Source organism: Gracilinanus agilis, chromosome 2 (assembly GCF_016433145.1).
Source record: "Gracilinanus agilis isolate LMUSP501 chromosome 2, AgileGrace, whole genome shotgun sequence".
NCBI classification, from domain to species: Eukaryota; Metazoa; Chordata; class Mammalia; order Didelphimorphia; family Didelphidae; genus Gracilinanus; species Gracilinanus agilis.
Window position 1 is genome coordinate 358631661 of NC_058131.1, and position 26473 is coordinate 358658133.

The 26473-nt window shown below is 36.6% G+C and overlaps 1 protein-coding gene across 3 annotated transcripts in view; it reads left to right on the forward strand.

Annotated features, from left to right (window-relative positions):
• Nucleotides 1-26473, forward strand: part of FBXO38 (F-box protein 38) — a 78383-nt gene that overhangs the window by 42882 nt on the left and 9028 nt on the right. Inside the window, exons 9-16 of one of the 3 annotated variants that reach the window (XM_044664435.1) lie at nt 1411-1581; nt 3084-3226; nt 5577-5787; nt 8657-8764; nt 9542-9721; nt 13441-14163; nt 23963-24063; nt 25315-25417. In XM_044664435.1, the coding sequence (XP_044520370.1) occupies nt 1411-1581; nt 3084-3226; nt 5577-5787; nt 8657-8764; nt 9542-9721; nt 13441-14163; nt 23963-24063; nt 25315-25417 (1740 nt within the window). The remainder of the gene's footprint in view (nt 1-1410; nt 1582-3083; nt 3227-5576; nt 5788-8656; nt 8765-9541; nt 9722-13440; nt 14164-23962; nt 24064-25314; nt 25418-26473) is intronic. The other 2 variants (XM_044664436.1, XM_044664437.1) reach the window with 2 other exon arrangements.

The window sequence follows — 26473 nt, forward strand, 5'->3', positions numbered from 1 at the left end:
GATAAGGGAACTGAGGTTTAGGGAGTAGAGTGACTTATCCAAGGCTAGGATTCTAACCAGGTCCTCTGACTACATCCAGTGCCCTTCTTTGTATGTCACATGGTTTTTCACATTGTTAGAATTGAAAAGGATTATACAATTCATTTTGTCCAGCCCCCTCATTTTATATTTGAGGAATTGGAATCCCCAAAAGATGAAACTAACTAGCTCAAGGCAAGGCTCCCTGTGATAATTAATTCTTGATTATACATTTTTTGTTCGATTTTACTTTGTAAGTGGTTTTATTCTGTAACCATATTCTATGTAACTAATCTAAAGCCTCTTCTCTGTTTCTGAGAGAAGCTCATGTATGTGTACAAAAGTTCAGTCTTCTCTCTCTCTGAGGGTAGATACCAAAAGCTTAAAACTTTTCCCACAGTCACTGTTAGTTTAAAAAAACGGCAACCCTCTCTATTCTCAATATTCTCATGAAACATTATCTCAGCATTTCCTGCAAGATTTGTATTCTTGAGAAGCTGAACTGACTTTGTCCCATCTTTTAAAATCATGGTCTTATCCAATCCCTCAAGTGCCAGTTTGTTTACATATCTACGTCTCTATCAGTGACCTCAGGATACAGGTGGGATCCATAAAATTCACAAAAGTATATCTTAGAGATAAAGGGAAGTGCTCTGCATCCCACTTGCCTGCTATGCTTATTTATTTATTTAAACTGCTTATCTTATTTAATTAATTAATTTACTAGTGTATTTATTTATTTGTTTAATGTAACCAAACATGATCCCTTATCCCTGTGATGCTGGCCAGGTATATGTGATTTTTCAAATGTTAGATTCCCAAGAGTATAACTCTTGGAGGTGAGCTTGGTTATATGATTAGAATTTTATTTTACTTTTTTTTTTAACCCAGAACTGAGAACCTCACCTTATATTTTGGCCAATACGGTATATTTTTTTTTATCTATTCTTTGAGGGCATTCAGATCTCATTCATTTTTGGTCTTAAATTTATTGTTTTCATGACCGGAGATGAAAAGAAATTTTTCTTATTCATATTTTTCAACATTAAGAATTTCTGTCCCATTCCTTATTATGGTGTGAAAATGTACCTCTTATGTGAGGATTAGCTTTGGAGGTTTGTCATTGGGCATTGATTACTAAATGATAATTTTATTTGGCCATTGCAACTTAGAAAAACTGGTATATAGGGGTGGTGGAGGGCTTTCTAATATAGATGAAATATTGGTACCGTATTTAGCTACACAGCTGAAGTCAGGTATCCTTGAAGTATTATTATCAAAATTAGGTTTTACGTTATATTGTTCTTCATTCAGAGTGGACTGAAGGTAGGAAATGAGCTGAGCTATGTGACTTCTAGGAGTTTCACTTTCTGACATTGGTTTTTGTTTCAGGTAAAATGACTAATGCCGATTTGGTGAAGTATGGCTTAGCTGATGTTGTGGAAAATCCTGGCATCATCACAGATATCGGGATGAAGGCTGTCAATGAGGTTTTTTCCTGTATCAAATACCTGCTTATTTATAATTGTCCTCATCTGCATAACCCAAATAATTGGATCACAGGTACACTAAACTTAAAAATAAAACTATAACTATGTGTCAAAATAAAATGACACCACCTTGTATCTAGAGCTACTAGAAGCCACTCCCTACAGGTTCAACAGCATGACCCATATATTCATCTTGCTTTGTTCTTAATATCTCGTATTTCTGTCATACTTTCTTCACACTAGTCCTCTGAGATAATACAAATATAACTCCTTACATTTCCATCAAATGAATTTGATGGAGCACTTTCCTTTCAATAATCTCATAAGGTAGGTAGCAAAGGTGACATTTAGGTAGTGTTTTATAGCCTACAAATATTATGATCGATGATATCTGTGGCTAAATGTTAGCTCTGCAACTCACTACCTGTGTTACTTAGGGAAAATTACTTCATCAGATTTAGAGCAAGAAGAGACCTGAAAGGTGATCTTTCCAAACGCTCTGTTTACAGATGAGGAAACTGAGTACTTGTGAGGTTAAGTGATGTGCCCAAAGTCATTCAGTAATCAAATACATGCCTTCTGACTTCAAATTCAGTGCTTTTCTTACCACACTGTATTGTTTTATGGTTCTCCATTTTTTCATTTACCAAGAGAGAAAGGGGTTTGGGCTGAATGATAGCTAGGGTTTTCAGTTCCACATAAAACCCAATAACTAATACTATTTTTAGGTTAAAATACAGTCATGCTTACTTTAGACCAATATAGGTTTGGAAGATTTTTTTCTTGTGTCTAAAATTCAGGACTCTTAAGAAACAAATACTTTCCCTCTTTATGGGGGTGAGGCTCCCAACCCTCTTTGGTTTCAGGGACACTGACTAAAATTAACAGTCATACCTGTTAGAATTGGATTCTAAGAGTTACATAAGTTACATATCCCTAGATGAATCATCAAAAGACTTTTGGGTCACATTGATATTTGGTTTTTCTAGAAATGGAGCATGTTTCATGTTTAAAATGATGGTGCTAGAAAAATGTTTTTAAAAGAACTAGCTTTCACCAATCTGTTTTTAACAGTGGTCTTATAAAGAAGTTTCATAAGTTAGAGCTTATGAAGAGGCATTATTGTAAGGTAGAAAGATATATGCTATATTTAGAATAGAGACCTTAGATTTGTGGCTCTTTTACATAAATAGACTGGGAGGGTTTGGGGAGGGTTCTAGGAGGAGAGAATAATAGGATGAGAGTTCCTATTGTAGTGAAAAGAGCACCAGATTTAGAATCTAATGGCCTAAGTATGAATCCCAGTGTTGCCAAATACAATTTTATAGTCCAGATTATAACCATCTGATCTTAGGTAAATCACTTAACATTTCTTGCCCACAGTTTCTTCATCTGCTAAATGAAGAGGTTGTAATAGATGACCTCTGTGGTTCCTACCAGCTCTAAAATGTCTTGATTTATAAGCTTTTATGACTATGCTATGCTCTGATGATAATGGAACAGTTTAGCAGCCTAAAATATAAAGCAAGACTCCATAAGTTTAAGGCTTGAAATTATTCACTTTTCCTTTTGCAGACCATTCAAGATGGACACGGCTGGTTGACCTCACTTTGGTGAGATGTCATGCAGTTAAACTCGAATCTTTCAGTCAGTTCATTGAGTTGTTGCCAAGCCTGGAATTTATTTCTCTGGACCAGATGTTTCGAGAACCACCCAAGGTAGTTCTCAATGGGAGTATTTGTTTGGCTTATTTTGAAGCTATGGGGAAAAAAAACAAAATAAGAAAATATGATCTGAAACAAGCATTCCAAAAATAGGTGTACTTTTTGAAAGTTGTAATAAAGGAATTTATTTTTGAATGAACTGAAAACAGTGAAAATTATACTGAAAATAGCATAGGCAGCATAATGTAGTGGGAAAAACTATAAACTGGAAATCAATAAACTTCTGATTCTGCCAGTAGAAATGCTGTTTGACTGTAAGCCCCTTTCCCTTTCTTGTCCTCAATTTCTTCATGTGTAAAATAAGAGTTGAACTAAATTATTTTTCTTTTCTAAGCAGATGTATTTTTAAAAAATCCTTACCTTTCACCTTAGAATTAATACTATGTATTGGTTCCCAGGCAGAAGAGCGGTAAGGGTTAGGCAGTGGGGATTAAGTGACTTGCCCAGGGTCACATAGCTAGGAAGTGTTTGAGGCCAGATTTGAATCTAGGATCTCCCGTCTCTAGGCCTGGCTCTTAATCCACTGAGCTACCCAGCTACAGTAATAATACTGGAGAAATATTATACAGCTTGCAGTAATTTATAAAGAGAAGAAAAAAAAATAGCACTTGGAGAAGTTAAGATTCTTTGGATACTTCTATTCATTTAAATGAAAGAAAACAAACCAACAAGAGCACTTTCCACTCAAGTTAAGACCAAAGTCCACACTGTCATGTGCTTGTCTGCCGTGCCTACTGCCCCTTCCTGAAGGCCCTGCTCTCAAAGATCAAGGGTTGGGGTCTAAGATACCCAGTTGTATTTAAACATCAATTTATGGGGAGCATTTTCCCCTATTAGTCCTTAGTCTCCTCATCTATAAATAGATTTTGGCTATGTAATCTCCAGTGTTCTTTCCAACTCTAAAATTCTATACCTTTGGAAATTCAACCTTTAAAAGTTTTTACCCCTTGAAGAAACTTGTGCCTGCCATATAAGTATGCAGGCATGGTTATGATGCTTCAGTCATGTGTTTTAAGCTACTACTCCCATGAGAGCATTCTGGCCAAACAAGGCTATATAGTATGTCTTACTTTATAGGACATCATATTTGAAGTTAGATGACCTGTGTTCATATTTTAGCTCTGTACCTTCTTATCTTACTGGGAAAGTCATTTCTATTTTCTGGGCCTGAATTTCCTCATTATAAAATGAGCAGGTTGGGCTAGATGTGGAATTTTTAATATGAGTTTAAGATTTCAGGAGGCCCATGAATTTTTTGGAGGAAAAAATACATCTTCCGCTCACAAACTTCTAGCTGAAATTTACCATTTCCTTCAAGTATGGTTTTTAAAAATTGTTCTGAGAAAGGGTATTGGCTTTATCAGCCTGCCAAAAAGGAGTATGTGACAGAAAAAAGGTTAACAACCCCTGGCCTTAATGATCTCCGACGTCTTTCTAGCTCTGGCATTCTATGTAGCCAAAAGATTCTGCTCTAAAGTGTGACTTGTTGGATAAAGGGCAAAGATTTGGAATAATGCTAGGATTGCAATATAGAAATGAATGTGGAATTGGATTTGCTGTCAGCAGGCTGGAATGAGGAAATAGGACCTCAGAATGTGTTGTGGGAATGTTTTTGTTGTTGCCATGTTATCCAAAATAATAGGGGCAGCTGGGTAGCTCAGTGGAGTGAGAGTCGGGCCTAGAGACAGGAGGTCCTAGGTTCAAACCCGGCCTCAGCCACTTCCCAGCTGTGTGACCCTGGGCAAGTCACTTGACCCCCATTGCCCACCCTTACCAACCTTCCACCTATGAGACAATACACCAAAGTACAAGGGTTTAAAAAAAAATAATAGTAATAGTCTATGTTTCTGCCATGCTTTTTAGAGTTTATGAAGTACTTTATTTATAACACCTTAATGAAATAGTTGATACAATTATTGTCTCCATTTTGAAGAGGAAACTAAGACTTACAGAGGCTAATTGCTTTTCCCATGCTCACACAGCTAAGTCATTTTTGGACCCAAGACTTGAAGACAGATCTCCTGTTCAGTGTCTACTGTTTTTTCCACTCTACCATACTGCCATATTCTCTGTCCTAGAAAATCAATATCCAGTCATATAAAATGTGTAAAAGGATTTAAAACAAACAGAACAGTGTATAAATTCAACATGAAGAATAATTAACTTGTAGCTCATAAATCACCTTTCATCTTCAAATCATTAAACTCCTTCTCTTGGGCATGTAACATTTAGAGTAGATCATTCTTGGGCAAAAATGAGAAAGTAAAAATTTTGAAATTTCACTCAACTAGGCATTTGGAGTAATCATCCCCTTGTCACTGACTTTGGCTCTCCGTTTCCTTAGGGTTGTGCACGTGTTGGTCTGAGTGCAGGTACAGGAATTGGTGTTTCATCAGCTCTTGTAAGCAACCAGAATTCCAACAATGAAAATGACAATCATCAAAACAACAATCCCAATGGACCCAACAATAATCCCCAGCAAGCCAATGATCAGAATGAAGAGAATGAGATGCGCCAAGATGGACAGGCTGAAGAGCAGCAGATTGCAGCTGAGGGTAACCCTGACCTTTTGTGAGCTCCAGAGAGAAATGTTTTTTACTTCATATTCATTCTCTTTTTCCCAAAAGTCCCATCTCCTTTCTTATTCTTGAAATCATCAGGCTTTGTTTTTAGGTTGACTGGTTGAGCAAACAGAAGGGGAATGAGCATTCCTTGTTTGCCTTTGCAAGAAAAAATTTAAGTCATTTTTCAGCACATAATATTCATCTTTGATCATTTCTTTCTTTCTTTCTTTCTTTCTTTCTTTCTTTCTTTCTTTCTTTTTTCTTTTATTTTAAACCCTTAACTTCTGTGTATTGACTTATAGGTGGAAGAGTGGTAAGGGTAGGCAATGGGGGTCAAGTGACTTGCCCAGGGTCACACAGCTGGGAAGTGTCTGAGGCTGGATTTGAACCTAGGACCTCCCGTCTCTAGGCTTGGCTCTCCTCTATGATCATTTGATAAGCTATAACTGTGGGATTTAAATAAGGTAGAATAGGAATAGTATTAAAAGCCTCTTCAATGATGAAAGTATCTGTACACTTCCCCTTTCCTTGCCATATACTCTAGAGGTTGTGACATGAGAAAACTGGGCCCCTGGTCCTAAAGTGTCATAACCAAGTCACCCAAGGAGGGAAAGGAGAGAAGTGGGGTACCTTGGACATAACACTATTACTGGAATCTGTTAGCAAAGAAGACCATTTCATCAACTTGTTCAAGACCTCTGTTCTGAACACCTGGCCCTGCTTGTACCACTTTGTTGAGTAATTGTCCAAAGCTTATGAAATCTGTACTATATGGATGTCTCAGACCACATAGCTCAGGCATGGCTGTAGACCTCTGACTTCTGTATTTTGTGCCTACAAAATCAGGTCAAATCTTTGGCTAAGGAATTTGGCCCAGTTTTTTAGAATTATTATTATTATTATTATTATTATTTCTTTCAGCCATTGTAACATTTTTTAAAATGAATAGAAGAGAATAAAAGTTCAGTTGAAAGCACAGATAAGCAGAACAGTTTTGAAAGTAATCTGTAGAATTTATTACATACTTTTTAAAAAAGCAAGCCATATGAAATGGGGATTCATGCTTTTACGTAGCATCAATTTTTTCCTACATATTTGGAAATGTTCCTTTTTGGTATTTAAATTCAGAATTTTTTAAAAATTAGTTTTTAAAAATCTCAGGTATATCACTTAGCATTTTGGATTACCATTTCCCACAAACTGATCGACTTGATTCCTTTTCTAGTTATACACATCCTAGATGCCATTTATACCACTTCTCATACCTGAAGTATCCTCAGGTTCCCTTTGTCTTACCTCTGATTTTGCTATTCTCAGACAATAGCATTTCATGATCAACATCCACATAGCATCAATAGAAAACCATCTGTGCTAAAGATGTGAATGAATAAAAAATTATTAGAGTCATTGATGGTTATAAGACTGGCCCAAATGACCTGAGAATCTATGTTTTAGAATCGAGAGAAACATGAATAGATGAAGCAGGGCTAAATAATGAAGGTGCTTGAATACAAGTTTGAAGAATTTGGACTGGGTCTGATTAGATAAGCAAATTCAAGACTCATTTTATTTCTCATGATTTTAGGAAAGATTAGTATTTGATAGCTTAACCAAGCTCCTCCACTTTGATTTCATGTTAGCGATATATGAAATTCCTGACAGCCTATCTTTTCCAGAAATGTAAGACTGAAATTATAGGTTATCACTCCTTGACAGACACTAATGATTTATAATGAAAATTTAATTTCAAATAGATGATTTGAATTGATAGAAATGTAAACAAGATTTACATTAATTTGTTAGTTTTGTTAGTCGTACATATGATGCCCCTAAAACTGCTCTTAAGACTTTTGGAACATACTACATTATACTATTTTTAATTCCTAACTCTAGATGATAGTAATGGTAAAGTACAGTGGCCCAGTTAATATATACTCTTTTCTGCTTGAGCTTATACAAAGCACACCCTCATTCCCACCTTTCCCTCTAAGTATCTCCAGTCACCACTGAGATCATGGTTACTAAGAGCCATTCTGGAATAGAGGTTTGATTCCCGAACAGTAATAAATCCTCTGTTCAAATCCAGACTTAGTTACTACCCACTTAGCCTCAGTTATGCTATTTTTCTAGTGGTGTCTTTTGATCTTTAAAATGAAGATATTGGGCTAGAATATTCCTAAGCTCTCTTTCACCTCTAAATTATATCTTATCATATAATATTAGAATCCTTCCATGGTTTTGTCTATACATGATCTGATGAGTAGTAATGGGTCAAGTCTGCAAGAGAATGTGACTTGTGTCACAAATATTTCTTCACATTCTGCAGTGAACCAATTTTCCTTAGACACCATTTCCTGATTTCGCTACCAAGTGTTCTTTCACCCTTCTACCTTTGGTGAGATCAGTCTTTGGAAAATAGTGAAGTCATCTTTGTCCCAAACTTCCCACCTCCAAGAAATAGTCTGGTTTTAATTGGCCATATCACATGTGATAGAAACTATATTTCCTACTAGGATCACAGAATTTGCATTGGAAGTGACCTTAGAAGTCTTAAAAGGATAGTTATCATAACCTAAAGGCATTCTGTTCCACTTTAGGAAAGCTTTAATTATTAGAAGGCTTTTCCTTATAGCAAGCCAAAATATATCTGTCACTCTGCCACTTTTCTTCCATTGTTCTTCATTTTTTCTGAATGTTAAGCCAAACATACTAATCCCTCTTCCTGTAGTTTAACAATGTAGAACTGATTGCAGAACTTTTCAAAATTGTTAGTGTTATTTGATATGGTATTTCAAAATTTGCCCACCCTTCACCTTTTCATGTTCCCTTGATCGCACTTTAATTTTGTTCCTTTTCTTAGCATTGAATGAAATGGAAGAAGTGCCTCAGGAAGACGGAGAGAGTAGAAACGAAGGCCCAACTCACAGCCATGCTGTTTTTCCCATGGAGGTTGATGAAGAACAGGCAGGTAATCCCAAAGGTCTCCTTCCCTTATTCCTAGTTCCTGACAAGTAGATTTTAATTACAATTGGTGACAGCAAAATGTTGCCCAGTGACCACTCATTTTGTTGGCTGAATATATAATTATTATAGTCTCTTCAAACTGAAACCTATTCCTTTTTGGATACATCCTAGCTTCTATATCTGCTTTAAAATAAATGTCCTCCATTTCTCCATAAATGTCCTTGTTGGCCATAATGAGCTTTCAAATATATTGCTTAATTTGACTAAATGTTTAGAATGTCTTGATGAAATGTTTTTGGAGACTGTGTCCAAAGAACATTTGATTTATAATTGGGAGACCTGACTTCAAATGATTGTTTTGCCATTTACTATGTACTATGGTACCTTGGATCTTAATCTCTGGGCCTTGGCCTTCTCATTTGTGAAAAGGGAACATAATCTTCTCCTAATTGCCTTACAGAATTTTTATGTGAAGTGTTGTTTTTTGTGAATCATAAAGTTCTGTATAAATGTGCTATTGTTATTAATGATAATAATAATTTTAATAATAATACAAAGGTATTGTTCTATTCTTCAACATGCCTACCAAATGTTGGAGCTATACTAGTTTAGCAGCCTTTCCATTACACTATGTTGCTTGTTAAATGGTTTAGGTTAAAGACTGGTAATCAGATACCATACAGTTCCCTAATTCATGGCATTAAACTTAACAGAAAGCAATCTTTCTTAGACTATCTTCTTTAAACCCTAGGTAAATACTTGACCTTTACTTTTCTCTTAGGACCAAGTGGTCTTCAGCCTGTTGCAAAAGCAACACCAATTACCGTTCACGATTCAGACAGTGAAGATGAGGAAGAGAGTATGGGATCTCCTGGAAACTGCATCGCTAAGAACAATTCTCAGAATTACTCTGACAAAGAAGACAAAATCAGAGAGCCAGCAGAATCTAGGCAACTCCCAGGTAAATGGCTAGTTGACATTTGTATCATTGTCCTTAGGAAATTTGGCTCAACTTAATCTCTAGCTAATATTTGTAATTTTCCATTAAAATCTCCTTCTAACACTTTATGCTTAAAGTTGTACTAGGAAACTATAAGCTCTGGCAGATCCTATTATGCTGAAAAGGATGTAAACATGGATCTGGTAACCAATTGTATGTTGTCTAAGGACCAGCCTGGCCAAATACAGAGAACCTCATCACTAGAAGGGTTTTGCCACAATTCATGAACATCTTCTGTGAAAGTGTGGAGAAATTGAAATCTCTTTCAGTGGAAGGACTGTTGCAAACAGGCCTAGATCTTACACATGTGGACCTTTTGTATCATAAAGATAACATGTCATGTACAGGAAGGTGTGCAGGAGCTGTAGGCTTTGTCAGATAGGGAGTCCTCACAATGATGGAGAATAGATATCTGGAAGTATTGAATTTGAATAGGGTAATTAGTGGCAGTCTGTTGCACTGCAACAGATGATGATGTTTCCAGTTAGATGTCTTGAGTTCCAGGTCCAGTTTTGCTATTTACTGCCTATATAAACTTAGGCAAGTCAATTCACTCTATGCCTCTGTTTCCTCATCTACAAAATGAAGGAGTTGGACTCCGACTTGTATAAAGCCCTTTTCAGTTTTAGATCTATGGTCATACTAACTCACATTTCTCTGGAACTTTTTAGCACTTTGCTCACAATAACCCTGTGAGGAAGGTAATGTAGAACAATACAGACTGAGTGGAGAAAGGCAGCATGGTGGATTTGAAAGTTTTCTTAGTAAGAGATAAGGAAGCGGAGTCAAATGGGATTTGAACTTTTGAGTTATGAAGGCCTGGGTTCAAATCCTGCCTTAGACACTTGCTAGCTGTGTGACCCTGGGTAAATGGCTTAACCTCCCTAGGCCTGAGTTTGCTCATCCTATAATCTTCCGTCAGAAGAGGGACATAGAAATCTAGATTCTGCTACTCAATTTTCTAGGTGACCTTGGTCATTCAAGTACTTATGCTTTCTAGGTCTCTTTTTCCTTATCTAAAGCATAAGGGGGTGGTATTTCAAAAGTCACTTCTAGCTCTATATCCTCTGATTCAATCAGGAGAGTGCCCTTTGGAGGAGAGAATGTCGCAATAGACATTCTAGAATGAGGATTCTTAGAGAAAGACCCAGGGAAAAGAAAGCATTCCTAAAAGAGTTACTGGATCATGAAGATCCACGAACTGAATTCCCTGAAGTTGATGTCTTCTTGGTTCAAAAGTTTATGCTTAGTAATAGGTAGAGGTCCTGGAGATATTCTATGAGAAAGCTGACAGAACCTGTTGTTTCAGCTTCTGTTTCCTTAAATATAGTCAAACATTTCCTGTCATTTTGCTTAGTATTCAACCCTCTCATTTATCTTAATTCATGAGTACATATCTCCAAACTGGCTCTTTCCTTTCCCTTGAACTATTTACTATCTAATGCATACTGTGTTTTCTATTGGATGATTACTTGACATGTGAATTTATTTTCCTTGCTCCTCTTCCTCAGTAGCCTAATAGAACTTTAAAAGGCTTAACAGATTATCTAAAATGATTGCAGCATAGTATTTAAAATTGGAAGGGACTTTAGGGATCATCTACTACGTTAGTTTGTAGATGAAGAAACTGAAACTCAGAGTATTTAAGCAAATTGCCTGAGACTGCACTGCAAGTAGGTGCAGAAGCAGGACCTTAATTTTCTTTAACTATCTTGTTGAGTGTTTAGCATATACAGATATATCCCTGCAACAATAAACAGATTCTGTGAAAATGGAACACTGGGGGAAAAACATTACAGGGTTGATTATATAAGAACAATGTTACAAATAAGTATCCAATGTATTTAGGGCAGAATTTCACAGCTTCACAAGGTTGATCAGGGCTCCCTTTGTCCCTATACCTATAATACACATGTTATAAGAATTTGCATTCTCAAGTTTTAATGTCTTGGTTTTTTTTTTTTAAGTTCTGCAGAAAGCAATAATTCCATGTGTTCTATACACCATAGACCCTTAAATGTGTGTTTAATAGAATTATAACTTTTTGTATTTTACATCTTGCTTTATGTTGATAGCATGCCTTTTATTCCAGAAGTTTATTGTTGTCATATGAAAGATTACTTAAATAGGAGTCAGGAAACCTGGCTAGTTCTAGTTCAGGCCCAGACACTGGCTAGCTAAAATTATCTTGAGAAAGTCATTAGGCTTGTTCTTCATTTCCTCGGGGTTGACTAGATGATTTACAGAAGTCTTAAGTTTATGAGACTTATATCTCATTTTCTTCAACACCTGTAATATTCCCATTTGGCAGAAAAGGGCCTTCAGTGTTATTCTGTGGATACACGGAAACTTGTGGTTTATAAAATGTAGGTGGCTGCAACACTTCCTTCAGCCAAGAAGGTGAAGTTGAGATTAAAAACCAAATTGGGGGCATCTGGGTTGCTCAGTGGATTGAGAGCCAGGCTTAGAGACAGAAGGTCCTAGGTTCAAATGTGGCCTAGCTGTGTGACCTTGGGCAAGTCACTTAAGCCCCATTGCCTAGCCCTTACGATTCTTCTGCCTTGGAACCAAATACGCAGTATTGATTCTAAGATGGAGAGTAAGGGTTTAAAAAGAAAAAAAAATTGCCTAACATCCCACCCCTCCCTTACATTAACCCTTCCATACGCATTGGACCCAGATGCTGTTTCTCCCTTATTCTTTCAGCAAATATTTATTAAGTGACTGATGTGTGCAAGGCACTGGTAGAGATACCAAGTTTAAATAAAACATAATTTTCATGGCTCTTACAATCTAATAGGAAGATCAGACACAGTGGTAGATAACAAAGACCTGAATCAGATTGGAGGACTAAGCTCATTGTTGACCAGAGAAAATCAATTGGCTTTCTAGAGAAAGGTTTTTTTTTGTTGTTGTTTTTGTTTTTGAGTTGACCTTTTAGAGATAGACTAGGCCCTCAGCAGATGGTGAAGGGTAAGGATTACATTGCAGGAATAGGAAAGTGTAAGCAAAGACATGGAGGCAGAAGAGTGCCTGGCACACTTAGGGAACAAAGTGTTAGAGAGGAAATCAAGTACCATCAGCTTGGGTACAGGACTAAATCTGACCTGAGACTGGGCTGGAAAGATAGACCAGGCTCAGACTGTGGAAGGCCATGCAGATGCCAGATAGAGAAAGGTGCAACTTACTCAGTAAATGTTAAGGAGCCATTGAAGGTTTTTATGTGGTAAACTTTAATGAGTAAACATCTGTGTAAAATAGGGGAGAGACCTGTTAGGTAGCAACTACAATACCAGTGAAGGGAAGGGGAAGTAAATAGGCATTTATCTAGAGTCTATGTGCCAGGCACCAAGCCAAACAATTTATAAATATAATCTAATCTGAGCCTCAGCGCAACCCTTCCTTACTTTTCATTTGGGGAAACTGAGGCAAACAGAAAGGTTAAGTGTCTGACATGAAATTTGAACAGGGTCTTCTTGATTCCAGGCTTGTGTGTTATGTTCTGTGCACTATGGCACCACCTAGCTGCCTCCTATTGAGAGGTGGAAATAGTATTGTCTGTGCAATTACAGAGGAGAGAACCAAAGCAGACAAAATATACATGAAAGAGGAATCCCTTTGTTGATAATGAGAGGTGTTTCAGAATCCTAACTGAAAATTTCTTCTTTTTCTGTAAGCAGTGAGTGGAAAAGGCAAGACACCACTTCGAAAGAGATGCAGCTCCTCCCATCAAATGGGCCAGTTGAAGTCATCCTCCATTGAGGAAAATAGCTGTGAGAAAGGCTGCCAGGTCACAAGTGAACAGATCAAAGCTGATATGAAAGCAGCCAGTGACATGCCCGAGAAGAAGAAAAGCAAAGATGTTTATCCCAGTTGTGGCAATAGCCCAGGCTCTGTGGGCAACTCCCCCTCATGCAATGCTGCTTCTCAAAGCCCTGACTTTGTAAGGACCGTGACTGGCAACTCTGGTGAGCCCAGTACCCCAGCCCCAGACCCATCCCAGCCATGTGTCTGCTCTCCTTGTAAGACTGAGGGTTCAGGGGCCGTTGATAGAGAAAACTCAGTTTCCTCCAGGTGCTCCTGCAGTAGGTCTCAGGAACCACAAAGCAGAACTAGCAGATGTTCTGATGAGGAACGGCCTTCCACCAGCAGAGCCTGTGTTGTTAATGGTCCCAATGGCATAGGATCAGAATTCTCCTTTAGGACTCTCCCACATGGTGGGTCTCGAAGCCCAGCCAATGACGAGAGGACTAATGGGAATGTCTATGGGGCCACAGGGGATGACAGGAGAGGAAGCTCCCAATCTGAGAGTTTTGAAATGGAATATAATGAAGACTACCCTCGAAGACCTCTAACAAGAGCCAGGAGCAAACTTTCCCATGTACCACTGGTATCTGAGTCAGGTATGGTTTTGTTCCCAGCCTCTGCTGCAGACTTGCAGACTTGGTAAAGGTTATCATTTCATGCATTAGTTTCATAAGTTTTCTGCTATCTGGCACATGCCATTTTGGCAAATTAAGCTTGATTCTTCCATATTTTGAAGTGTAAAGATCTGGGATTGTATAAAGACTGTGGTGTAGTCAGAGAGCCTGGGTTCAAATCCCAGCCTTGTTACTATTCCTGGGAGCCTTGATAAGTTCCTTCTCTTCTCCAGCCGTCAGTTCTCTTCTCTTTTAAATGAGTGGTTTGGAGATGATTTCTGAGCATTTTTTCTAATTCAAGATGCCTTTTGGATCCCATGACAAAGTAGGTATCAGTATAAGAATAATAGCAACTTTGTTGAATTAAAGAACTTAAAGAATTAAATGTAACTTAGAAAGATTTCAGTCAAGCTCATCACATGAGTACAGGTACTGAGCATTATTCGCAAGTCCATTCTGTTCCTAAATGCCCATAAAGGTACAAAGTTTAACTGTGGCATGAGTCCTTGACTTCATTAGCGCATAGTCTTATAAGGAGACTATACAAATATACAGGTAACTGTAATGCTTATTAGTCAATAATAAATGTTTTAAGAGATACCAAAAGTGCCTCATGAGGTTCAGGTACTGTGGTGAGAGATTGGAGACTAGAAATCTGATAGTTGTGATGAAAGGAAGAGAGGAAGGAAACTGGAAAAAAGAAGTCATTACCCACATAGAGGGCTTCCTGAAGGTCAGGCAGCTTTAAAGGCTTGATAGAAATTCAGGTGATGGAAAAAAAGGCATTTAAGACCTAACAAGGTCATAGTCAAAGGAAAGGATTATAGTCCTCTATTAGTCAGGAGCATAGAGTATATGGAATAAAATAATATAATATGAAGAAGGAGTAGGTTCAGATCACAGAAGACTGAATAACAGGCTGAAGAGGTGAAGCATTACATAGTTCCAACTGGAAAAGCAGTAAAGGGTTGTGAGTAGAGCTTGGACAGGATCAAGTCCATTCATTAAGAAATTATTTTTTGTAGTGGTATTCAGAATGTTGAAAAAGGAAAAAAAAATGTATGACCCTTCCCTTTATTCACCCCTATGAATACTTAGATGTGGTGGTGTTCTTTCTCTATCCCCTATAGCCTATGTTCCCCTTCTTTGAGCCTAAAAAAGGTTAGGGCGCCTGTACACCATCTATGTAACATCCATGCATGTTGTATGTTTCCTGTTGCTATATCTTCTGATTTGCTAAGTTTGGAGGGCTAAGGCAGGTGATGAACTAGCTGGGTTAGTGGTTAAATTTTTATTTTCTACAAGAACAAAGGCTCACTTAACCCTTTACAGCTATGAAGTTTTTTTATATATTATCTCATTTAATCATCATTAAAAATAAAAACCTAAGGTAGGCAGGTTAAGAATTTTTATCCATATTTTGTAGAAGAGGAAATACAGGCTCAGAGTACTATAAATGACTAAATTGCAAAGGTAGGACTGGGATCAAAGTCTAAAATCTAGAGCTTTTCCCATTGTACTGTTTCCCTGTGGAACTATGTCAACCAAAAGGGAAGCCTACTAATCTGTGGATAATTCAGAGCCCTATTTGTACTTCTGTTGTCAACATTGATTTAGAATGAGCCATGACCTTAAGAATCACTAATTTCTGTCACTAATGAAAGCATATTTGAAACTCAACAAGTGTGGAGAAAAGTTAGTTTTATGTTCAGCACCAATAACCACCTTGTCAGTAATTTTTTGCATTTGGTTCTAATCAGGTCACCTCACAATTCATGATTGTTCACAGTGGGACTATAAACAAATCCCTGATTGAATAATAACCATGCTAATTATTCTTGACTGTCGTATATACTTCTTTATGTGAATGTTAAAATATATTGCCTTTCATCTAGGACAGTGGTTCCCAAACTTTTTTGGCCTACCGCCCCCTTTCCAGAAAAAATATTACTTAGCCCCTTGGAAATTATTTTTTTTTTAATTTAATAGCAATTAATAGGAAAGATAAATGCACCTGTGGCCATCACTGCCTCCCTGGATCAGTGCAGCACCCACCAGGGGGCGGTAGTGCTCACTTTGGGAATCACTGCTATAGGATCTTTGAAATGTCCAACAAATATCAATTCATGATATCCCATATCTTTGAGAATAGATTATTTATTTTATAGTATTAGTATTGTTATTAATAATTTTTCACATTTGTAAAGTACTTTAAGGTTTACAAAGTATTTTTGTTACAGAAGACATATATAATATAGATACTACTATATTAGACATATTTTACAAGAGAGGAAACTGAAGTTTAGAGAGGTTAAATGGTTTGCCCATAGTCACACAGCTAACAAAAGACAGACCTTGAGCCTCAGATGTAAATCCAGAACTCTCCTCTGCCATATCAACAAATTATATTTTCAAGTTTGTTCTGATAAGTATTAATTTTTTGATTTTTAAATTCTGTTCCTTAAATTTGAGTTCCAAATTCTCTCTTCTGTCACTCCTTCCCAAGACAGTAAGCAATCTGATAATAGATTTTACATGCTATCTAATGATATTAATAAAGCTTCATCTTCCCTCCTTCCCCATGATTGCCTGCATTTTTGAGTAAATAATTAATGGGAAAAGATAACTCTACTTCCATGTTTCGACCTGCCCGTGTCTCCTTTTACATTAGCCACAGAAAAGGGATCCCACTTTCTGGGATCAAATGGAACATCATAGTAGCTTGTTTGCCTAACACTTTCAAGTTTGCAGAGTTTTTTCCACAATGACAAGACTTTCTAAGTATTAGCTTGTGTTTTAAAGGAGAAAAAAACTCCTAAAACATTCTTACTGCTTTAAAATACAATCCACATGACCATTTGCACCCATGACTTTACAAGCAGCAGGACTCTAAATTTATGTGTAACTCTTGGTATAAAGGAAAGATCATTGGATTTGATCAGGAGATATGGTTTGCAGTCTATACCATTTAGGAGTTTTATAATCCTGGCCAAGACATTTAAACTTATCAGCCTGTTTCTTCATCTTTAAATTAGAGGTAATTAATTTTTTTTATTTAGGAGAAGAAGCCTGGTGTAGTGGAAAGAGTTCTGGATTGGAATCAGGAGACTTGAGTTGGAATCCTATTTAGTTATTATTAAGCTACTATCAGCCTCATAATTGTTAACTATTACAATGGCATAAATGATGTTGGGCAAATAAATCCTTTTTCTTCTTTTGCGAAGCAAGAGAGTTGCACTAGTTAATTGATAAACTGTCTTCTAATTCTAACACAATGTGATTCTATAGTATTAGCCACCTAACATTTAAAATAAATTAGGACCTTATTTGCTGATCAGTTTTTCAAGGTTTTTAAGAAAAGAAATCTAAGTTATTAAAGGAATGAACTTTCTCTTGCTATAGTGTGGGCTTTTGTACTCTTTTTGTTCTTGATCCCCCAGTGAAAAGCAGAAATCTTTTTAGTTGCTTTACTTCTGAAATGTTAAATATATTTGTTCAGATCTTGTGGTGATTTTGCTTTGTGAAGAATTAGTACTCATGATAGAGTCATTGGTTCCACTGCATCATGCTTTCTAAAATACACTCTCTTTGAAACTGGAAGACTGGCAAAGACATGCCATTAAGAGTTGATAAGCTTCTTATTAGAGGGTTTCAGAGTCTAGTGGGAAATCACATGGGCTATAGAGACGGCTAGGTAGCATGGCATATAGAGTGTTGGATTTGAAGCCAAGAATACTTGCATTCAGATCCTGTCTCAGACACCTAACCCCTCTCAACCCTCATTTCCTTTCTAATCTGTAAAATTAGGTTTATAAGAGTATCTACCTCACAAAGTTGTTGCAAGAGAAAACATAAGTATAGTACATAAAACTCCCCCAAATTACCCCCATAGAAGATTAGTTCAAGAACTTAAAGGAAGAAAAAAGTAAGGATAAATAACTGCTTACTTTCGTCTTGTATTGAGGTATTACCATTGTTTCAGATTGCAATTTGGACTAATGAATGTGACTTTTTTTCCCTTTCAAGTGGAGCTTGACCAAGTTGCACCAAGAAATGAGGGTCGCTTAAATTCTGGAATGAAAACAAAATCATCTGGCAGTGCTCATCAATGACTTAGTTACTTTGTAAAAGCCAAGAAAACCCCAGACTCCCATTCCTTTATATAATAAAAACATCTGTTTTCTGTGATTGGGAGGTGGGAAGAATTCTATTCATGTACACTTTACCATTTATTTATGATTCCTAACTTAGAGCTAATATAGGTGATTTTCTTGTGAGAAGCCTTAGTTCTAGTAGAAGTTGGTTTTATCTTTAGCCTCCAGGAACTCAAGGTCATTGATTTTGTTGGTATAGCTGGGGAATTAGTATTTGAAGGTTTTCGTGCCAGAGTTGGCTAAAAGTGGTGTAGTCATTTCTAAGGTCTCTTTCAGTGATAAGATTCTAATATGTTATGTTTTCCCTTTAAAGAAGGAACAATACTTCTTAAAAACAAAACAAAACAAAACAAAACTTTCTGTCTTAGAATCAATACTTAGTATGGATTCCAAGGCGGAAGAGCATTAAGGGCTAAAGCAATAGAGGTTAAATGATTTGCCCACAGTCATAATAGTATTTGAAGCCAAGTTCAAACTCAGGGCCTCCTATGTCTAGGCACCAAGCTGCTCCCAATACTTCAATTGATGATTTTGTGTGTGTGTGTGTGTGTGTGTGTGTGTGTGTGTGTGTGTTTATGTGTGTGTGTGTGTGTGTGTACACACACGCACATATATTTAGCAATCCAATTTATATTGTTTAATGAAATGTAAAATATTTTAAAAAGTAAAAATTAAGAGAGAATATAATTTTTTCAGGTACTTCAGTTCTATTTTAAAGTTGGCTATACTGTAGATTCAAAATATTCTTTTTATGTTTGAAGAGAGAAATAGAGAAAGATAGAATGGTGATAAGAATGAAACATCTAGAAACTAAGTCAAAGGAAAAACAACTGGAGAAGCTAGGGATATTTAGACTAAAGATGTGAATTCTAAAAGGCTATGTAAGCCTGTCTTTGGATATAAGAAAAGATTGTCTTTAATAACTAAAGCAATATAACTTTAGAATGATAGCTTTGAGAGGGATTGTGTTTCCTTTTCAGCTAAAAATTGAGTAACACTTAATAAAATAATTCCTATGTGTATAGCACTTTACAACACAATTTTCCCTCTTCAGCTTTGAGGGGCGGGATTGCAGTTATTTTTGTTTCCTTGAGGATTCCGAGACTCTAGAGAAGTGACTTGTGCCAGTGTCATACAACCAGGAAGAGGCAGAGCAAGAGCTTCGGCTCAACTCGTCTGATGTAGAATTCAGAACTCCTCCAGGCCAGAAGTTCTTAGCCTGAAATGTTTGAACTTGTTTTTAATTTTTAACTAGTTTGATATCCATGTTTTCTGTTTAATTGGCTTCCTTTGTATCTTATTTCATGCATTGGAAAACATTATTCCAAGAAGAGGCTCATCATTTTTACCAGATTCCAGAGGGGTTCATGAGCTCTTCTGCCTTGTGTCTCTTTACGGGATATTGTAGAAACACTTTCTATGCTGTATAGGAAGCTGGAGCACTTCACCTCAATGTCCCTTCTAACTTATGGTCTTAAGATGAACAGTTCCTCATTTCTCTTTAATTCTTCTTGTCCCTGAACCACATTTATGTCAGTGATGTTAGGGGAACACAGTCAGATAAATTTCATGGTCTTCAGGAGTGATATCTTAAACAACCACAAGATGGGTCTCTCATTCCACCCTAGTAAACGCATTTAGTTTGTGCTAGTATCCAGTTTTTAGAATGAAAGATGAAAATTTTTTAAACAAGAAAAATGAAATATTTCAAAAATACTTGTATATATATCTTAACATGCTTTTCATTTATATTATAGAAATTAGATTTTTAGATAGAAATTAATTAGCTTCAACTTAAATTATAGAATTTCTCACAGTAGGTACTCATTTATATAGAATTCTTCTTTTCCCCCCACCAGACCTATGATTTCATCCACTTTCAGTGAGAAAATTCCTCTTTCCACAGTTTGGTACCTTATCTGCAACTTAGAATCTTTTAAAAAGGGAGCTGCCTGGACCACTGGGAGCTTCACTCATTTGCTGAAGGTCACCAAACCCCAGGATATTTCAGAGCAGAACTGAGCACAGTTCTTTTTGACTTGGATTCTCTGAATGCCAAAGCTAACCACACTCCACACACACGCATAATAAAAAACACTTCTCATTGGTTGTGAATTAGGGAATGTTTTTATTCAGATGCTGGGGGGGGAGGGAGAAAAGTTTGCTATTCAGCTAAGGCTTTTCAGAAGAGAATTATGTGTTCCCTACAAGAGCATTTCATTCATTTAAACATAAAGTTATCTATAGTGCAAGACTATTCTCACATGTGAAGGCCGCATTGTGTAGTGGAAAACATTGCTAGATTTATAGACTTGAGCTTAAATCCTACGTCTTTGACACTTTTGAGCTATATGTCTTTGGGCAAGTCACAACCACTCTAAACCTCTTTCTTCATGTGTCAGATGGGGATAATAGGTATAGAATTCATTTCACAAGTTTGTTGTGTCATGATATCAGAGATATAGCTCTGAAAAGGATCTTAAGAAGTCATCTAGTCTGACATTTTAAAGATGAGGAAACTGAGGCTCTGAGAGGTTGTGACCCTCAGGGGCTGATGTCAGGTAGGATTTTGAACCCAGATTTTCTTTAGCTCCAGCACACTTATCTACTGTACTAGGAGCCTCTATGAAATAATGTTTGTGTGCCTTGGAATGTATGTATGAGTAATGTATGAGTGTCTTGGAGTCTTTAAGTCACTATAAAATAGTATCTATAATTGTTTTGTTTTGTTTTTAACCCTCTCCTTCTGTCTTAGAATCAATACTGTACATTAGTTCCAAGACAGAGGAGCAGTAACACAGGCTGTGCAATGAGGGTCACATAGCTAGGAAGTGACTGAGACCACATTCAAACCCAGGACTTCTTGTCTGTAGGTCTGACTCTATCCACTGAGCCACCTAGCTGCCTCCTATAATTGTTATTGTTGCTAATGGAGATACAAAGACAACTATGAAATAGGCCTTGCTCTCAAGGAGTTTCAATTTGATAGGAAAGGAAAAACAGACACATAACCAATGCAAAGGAAAGATACAAGATTTGGACTAGACAGAATTTTGGAAGAAATTGGAAGAGAGAAAATCAGCTTTAGCCTGGGGAGCATCAGGGAAGAGGACAAGAATGGGAAAATGGAAAGTAACTGCTGAATTAGTGAAGGAGATTTGTATAAGATAAACTGGACTAGATGGGCAGGAGAAAGTATTTGGATGCACTGCAGGGCTTGTAAAAAAAGATAGGATTCTCTTTCCCATTTCAGGAAGTTGTTGCTTTGATAAGAAAAAAAAAAACAGTTTGGGATTTACCCATTTACTGTCATGACTTTTTATATTGAGTCTCAGTCACTTGGTGAAATATGGGCAATCATCTCTTTTTTTCCCCTCAGTATCTTAAGTAATACTTGTGTGAACTTTAATGGTCAAGTTATACTTGAAGATTGCTACATTTAAGCCAACTTGAAAAACACTGAGTATTTACAACATCATAGAAGTTACTATTCTTTCTGGTTGTTCTTAATCATTCTTGTAGAACTGTGTGCTCAGTGGCCAAGGAATGATATTTTGTTCATCTCTTGGATACCATCCAATTCTGAACTTTATATAGAACTGCAGTTAAGGAAGTAGTCACTAAATCACTAAGTGACCTCAAGGAACTCTTTAATTCCAACTCTCAGATTATGTGAATTCTAGTTATATAGAATCTAATTACATAAAACTAAAGTGGTTCTTTAAAACTTATGTTCCATGTCTTCCTTGGGTTCCTTGTGAATATTCCTTTTCTCCATTATAACCAGGCCATAAGGTATGTGAAGAGAAGTGGTCTATATTAAGTCTGGAAATCACATTGGGGAGGATTTTAAATGTCAAATAGAAGAGTTGGAAATTGATCCTACAGGTAGGGAGCCACTGGAAGTGACATAGTTCTGTTTTTTAGGAATATCATTTTGACAGATGTGTATAGGATGGATTGGGAAGGAGATAAAGAAACTTTGTGACAAGTAGAGCATAAACGTGGCTCAGGTCAGAGCTGATGAAGGTCTAAATTAGTGGTGGTGGAGGTGGGTAGAGAGAAGGAAATGGATGTGAATACTAAGGCATTAGAAATGGATAGATCTCGCCACTGATTGGAAATGGGGAGACTGACTCAACTGTTACTAATTTGGGTGACTAGAAGAATGTTGATGTCCTTGACAGAAAAAAAGAGTTTAGAAGAGGGACAACTTTTTGGGGGGAAATGTTGTGTTTTAGACATGCTAAGGTTTGAAATACATAGAATATCAGAAGAGTCTAAAAGGCACATTGGTGAACCAGGATTAAATATGAATAAATCAGAGGCTCATTTGCATAATAATTTGAGATCATTTACTCTATAGGCGCCAATAAGGTCACTAATCAAAAAACAATTATTAAGCACTCTATGTACCAGGCACTATGCTAAACACTAGAAATTAAAAAAAAAAATAAAAACAGTGTCAGTCTTCAAGGCACTTGCATTCTTATATAACTCTTTATTTTTTTTTTTAAAATCCTTACCTTCTGTCTTGGAGTCAATACTGTGTATTGACTCTAAGGTAGAAGAGTAGTAAGGCAATGGGGGTCAAGTGACTTGCCAAGGGTCACACAGCTGGGAAGTGTCTGAGTCCAGATCTGAACCTAGGACCTCCCATCTCTAGGCCTGGCTCTCAGTCCACTGAGCTACCCAGCTGCCCCCTTAAGATAACTCTTATGTACAGAACTCATCCCTACTGTTAGGGGGCAATTCAGCAAAATAGCCTGCAAAGACGCTGTTGGACAGATAGAAAGAGAACCAAGAGAACTGTGTTACCAAAACCCATGGAGAATAGAGCAGTCAACAGTGTCAAATGTTGCAGAATGGTCAAGAAGAATGAAGATTGAGAAGAGACCACTGTATTTGTCATTTAAGAGATTATTTTCTCTTTCTGATAAATACCACCACCATTTTTTTGTCTGTCTGAATGTTACATCTCATCCCTTCCATCTTCTCTCTCATTCTATGTCCTTTACCTGTAAATTCTTACAAAAGATATTCCTTGCATTTTGTAAGTGTGAATGTTTGGATTATGTGATCTCTAAAGTCCATTAGCTGTAAGGTAGTAAGAAAAATTGGAAAAGGGAGAATTGCGATGACCCCAAAGTCTTAAATATAATGTAACTATATAATTATACAAATATATTATTTTAATATAAATTATAACATTTGTATTATAAATTATAATTTATATAAATTATAATTATAAAATTAAATTATAATAATTGTATACAATATCATAGATTCTAACAAATAAGATATGATATATAACTAATTATATGAATATATAATATAAAATAGCTAGAAGAATGGTGGTGGTATTCATCAGGAAGAGAAAATACACTAGTGGGGAGAAAGACAATGAGTTCAGTTTTAGAAATGTTGAATTTAAGATGTCAGCAGCTTACTTAGGTAGAAATTTAGTTCCAGAAGTCTGGTTACTTATTGGATCTAGCTAGTGGAGAATTATCCTCTGAGTTGTGATCATTGAAGACAACAGAGTGGATGAGGTCAACAAGGGATAGAATGTAGAGTAAGAAAAGACATTGAAATATATGTTTGTTTGTTTTTCCCTCTCCTTCCAGAGGTTGCCAAACCAAAGCCACGTCATGCAATGAAGAGGAAAAGGACAGCTGATAAGTCCACAAGCACTAGCGATCCTGTTATTGAGGATGATCACGTGCAGGTGACATCCCTTTTCTTTTAGGATTAACGCAATCAGATGTTTTTGTTTTCATATACAATAGAGATTTAATTATATTTCACATTAATGAGAATAAACTTTTAAATATCTACATCATTTCTTTGTCTTTCAGAAAAATGTTAAGTGTAATATAGTAGAAAGAAAACTAGATTTGTAATCAAGAGTACCAGAAATTGTAGAGGGCCTTGAATGCTCTTTGAGTATAATTTGTCCTATAAGTAGTTTTTTCCTCCCGGATCTCTTCTTGTCTTGGAGGTGACCCTGCATTCTCAGAGCCTTCTGTTAGCAAAATGAAAAATCTGGCAGCCCCTACCTAACAAGCTGGAAGGTGCTGAACATACGGGCACAGTGATAGATTGTGTACCTGTTACCTTAAAACTAGCCTAGCTCAGTTCAAAGAGGTTCGCTGCTAGAAAGATGACAACTGGGTGGTGATTTTTTTTTTCAGTCACAGCAACTCACAAAGACCATATACCAAAGCATGGAGGGAGTTAAACTCTCACAAACAGCATATCTTCTACTGGATGGTTAATGAGTCCCAGGTACAAAAATATGATTAGTGAGAGGGAGTTTAGGTAAGGATTTGTAGTGAACCTGAGGAAGGAAAGGAAGAACTTCAGCCCCTGAAGATGGGTACTAAGAGCTCCATTGCAGGAGTGGAGGATAAATATCATGAATAAGGTACATAAACAAAAGGATGCAAGGTAAAAAAAAAAGGGGATGGAGAGCAGTCTCTTTGGGTTGGAACTTTAAACAGAGAAAAGGAGAATAGTATAAGAGAAGACACTTATAAGAAGTCTTTTGGAGACATAGCGAAAGGCTGATTGAACACTAGTATCAGGTAGGCAGTGGTGAGCTTTAGGTTTTCAGATAGAGTAATAGTAATCATGAACTCCATTAGAAATAATTAGTATGAAAGCTTCCCCAACAAATATGATTAGAAATGAGAAAGTTTGGTTTTATAGGAAAACTGCTTAGGACAATCCAGTTGACAAGAGATAAGGGTCTAGATTAGAGTTGTGGCAGTGATACTGGAAAAGAGAACACAGGATAGATATTTTGGTGGTGGAACCAGAAAGACTGAGCTACTCTTTGGGATATGGTGGGAAAGGGAAGAGACAAAGTTGATTCTAGGGTTGCAAGGAAATATAACATTTTAAAAATAATAATAACAATAATAGTATTAAGCAGAGATTTATGCTTTGTGTTAACTTTATTTTTTACTATCAACAGGTTCTTGTCTTGAAATCCAAGAATCTTGTTGGAATTACATTGACCAATTGTGGAATCACAGATCTAGTACTTAAAGATTGTCCTAAGATGATGTTTATTCATGGTAGGTGTTTATTTCCAGTTTTGCTTAATTAGTGCCAGAAGCTAACATTGTGTCATAATTTTGGGCATCTTTAAAAAATAAATTCTCGTTTGCAGGATTGACTTTTAAATAATCAACACACAGTATTGCAACACATAACAGAGGGAGTAGACATTTACTGCCATCACTATTTGATTAGATTCTAGATTTTGTCACTCAAAAAAATTATTAGTACTTCCTTTGAATGTAAAGGGCTCAGTATCTGAGGAATGTCTTTACAAACTCAACCAAAGAGTAATCATGGCTTCTTAGCATTCCTAATCATATTTTTGTGCCTAAAATGATTGTGATTATGTTAGAGCTTATGCAGAAATTTTCATCATGCCTATGGAGAATTGCAAAGACTACTTATTAACTCAAACTTATTACTCAGCAGCACCATATGAATGAAATCACTGTCCCCAAATTAAGTTGTTTATATTTGTAATAAGCATAATATAATAGTGCATTTTATTGAAAGGTAATCATGATAATATGGGAATGCTCCAATATTATCTCATTGTAGACTAAATCTAGGGCCCTTCAGGAGGAAGATGGAGTTTGTAGAAGCGATCCCATCAGTGAGAAAGTTAGCATAGTGGAAGAGAAAATGCAGAACAAATGACAAGATGCCATTTATCTCACACATCTTTCTGCCCAAGACAGCATCCTTTTAGAATGGTGGTAACATACTAGCTTTCTTCTTTCTCTGTAACCATGTTATTAGTTTCTGTGGACCTGTATAAAAACTACTCTATGGAAACTGACCTTTTGTTAATCTAGTTCTTGCCCATGAAATGTAACAAATTAAAATTTTCAATACCAATACTTTCATGTATTTGTTCATTCAACAAATATTTATTGAGCATCAACCATGCTCAATGTAGTACTGAATTTACAGAAGGCCTGAGCTTGTGGGTGAAGAATGGAACAACACAATTGAGTTTTGTCATGACTTCTTTTAAAAATTAAACCACAGGGGGCTATGTGACTGAGTGGATAGAGAGCCAGGCATGGAGATAAAGAGATCCTGGTTTC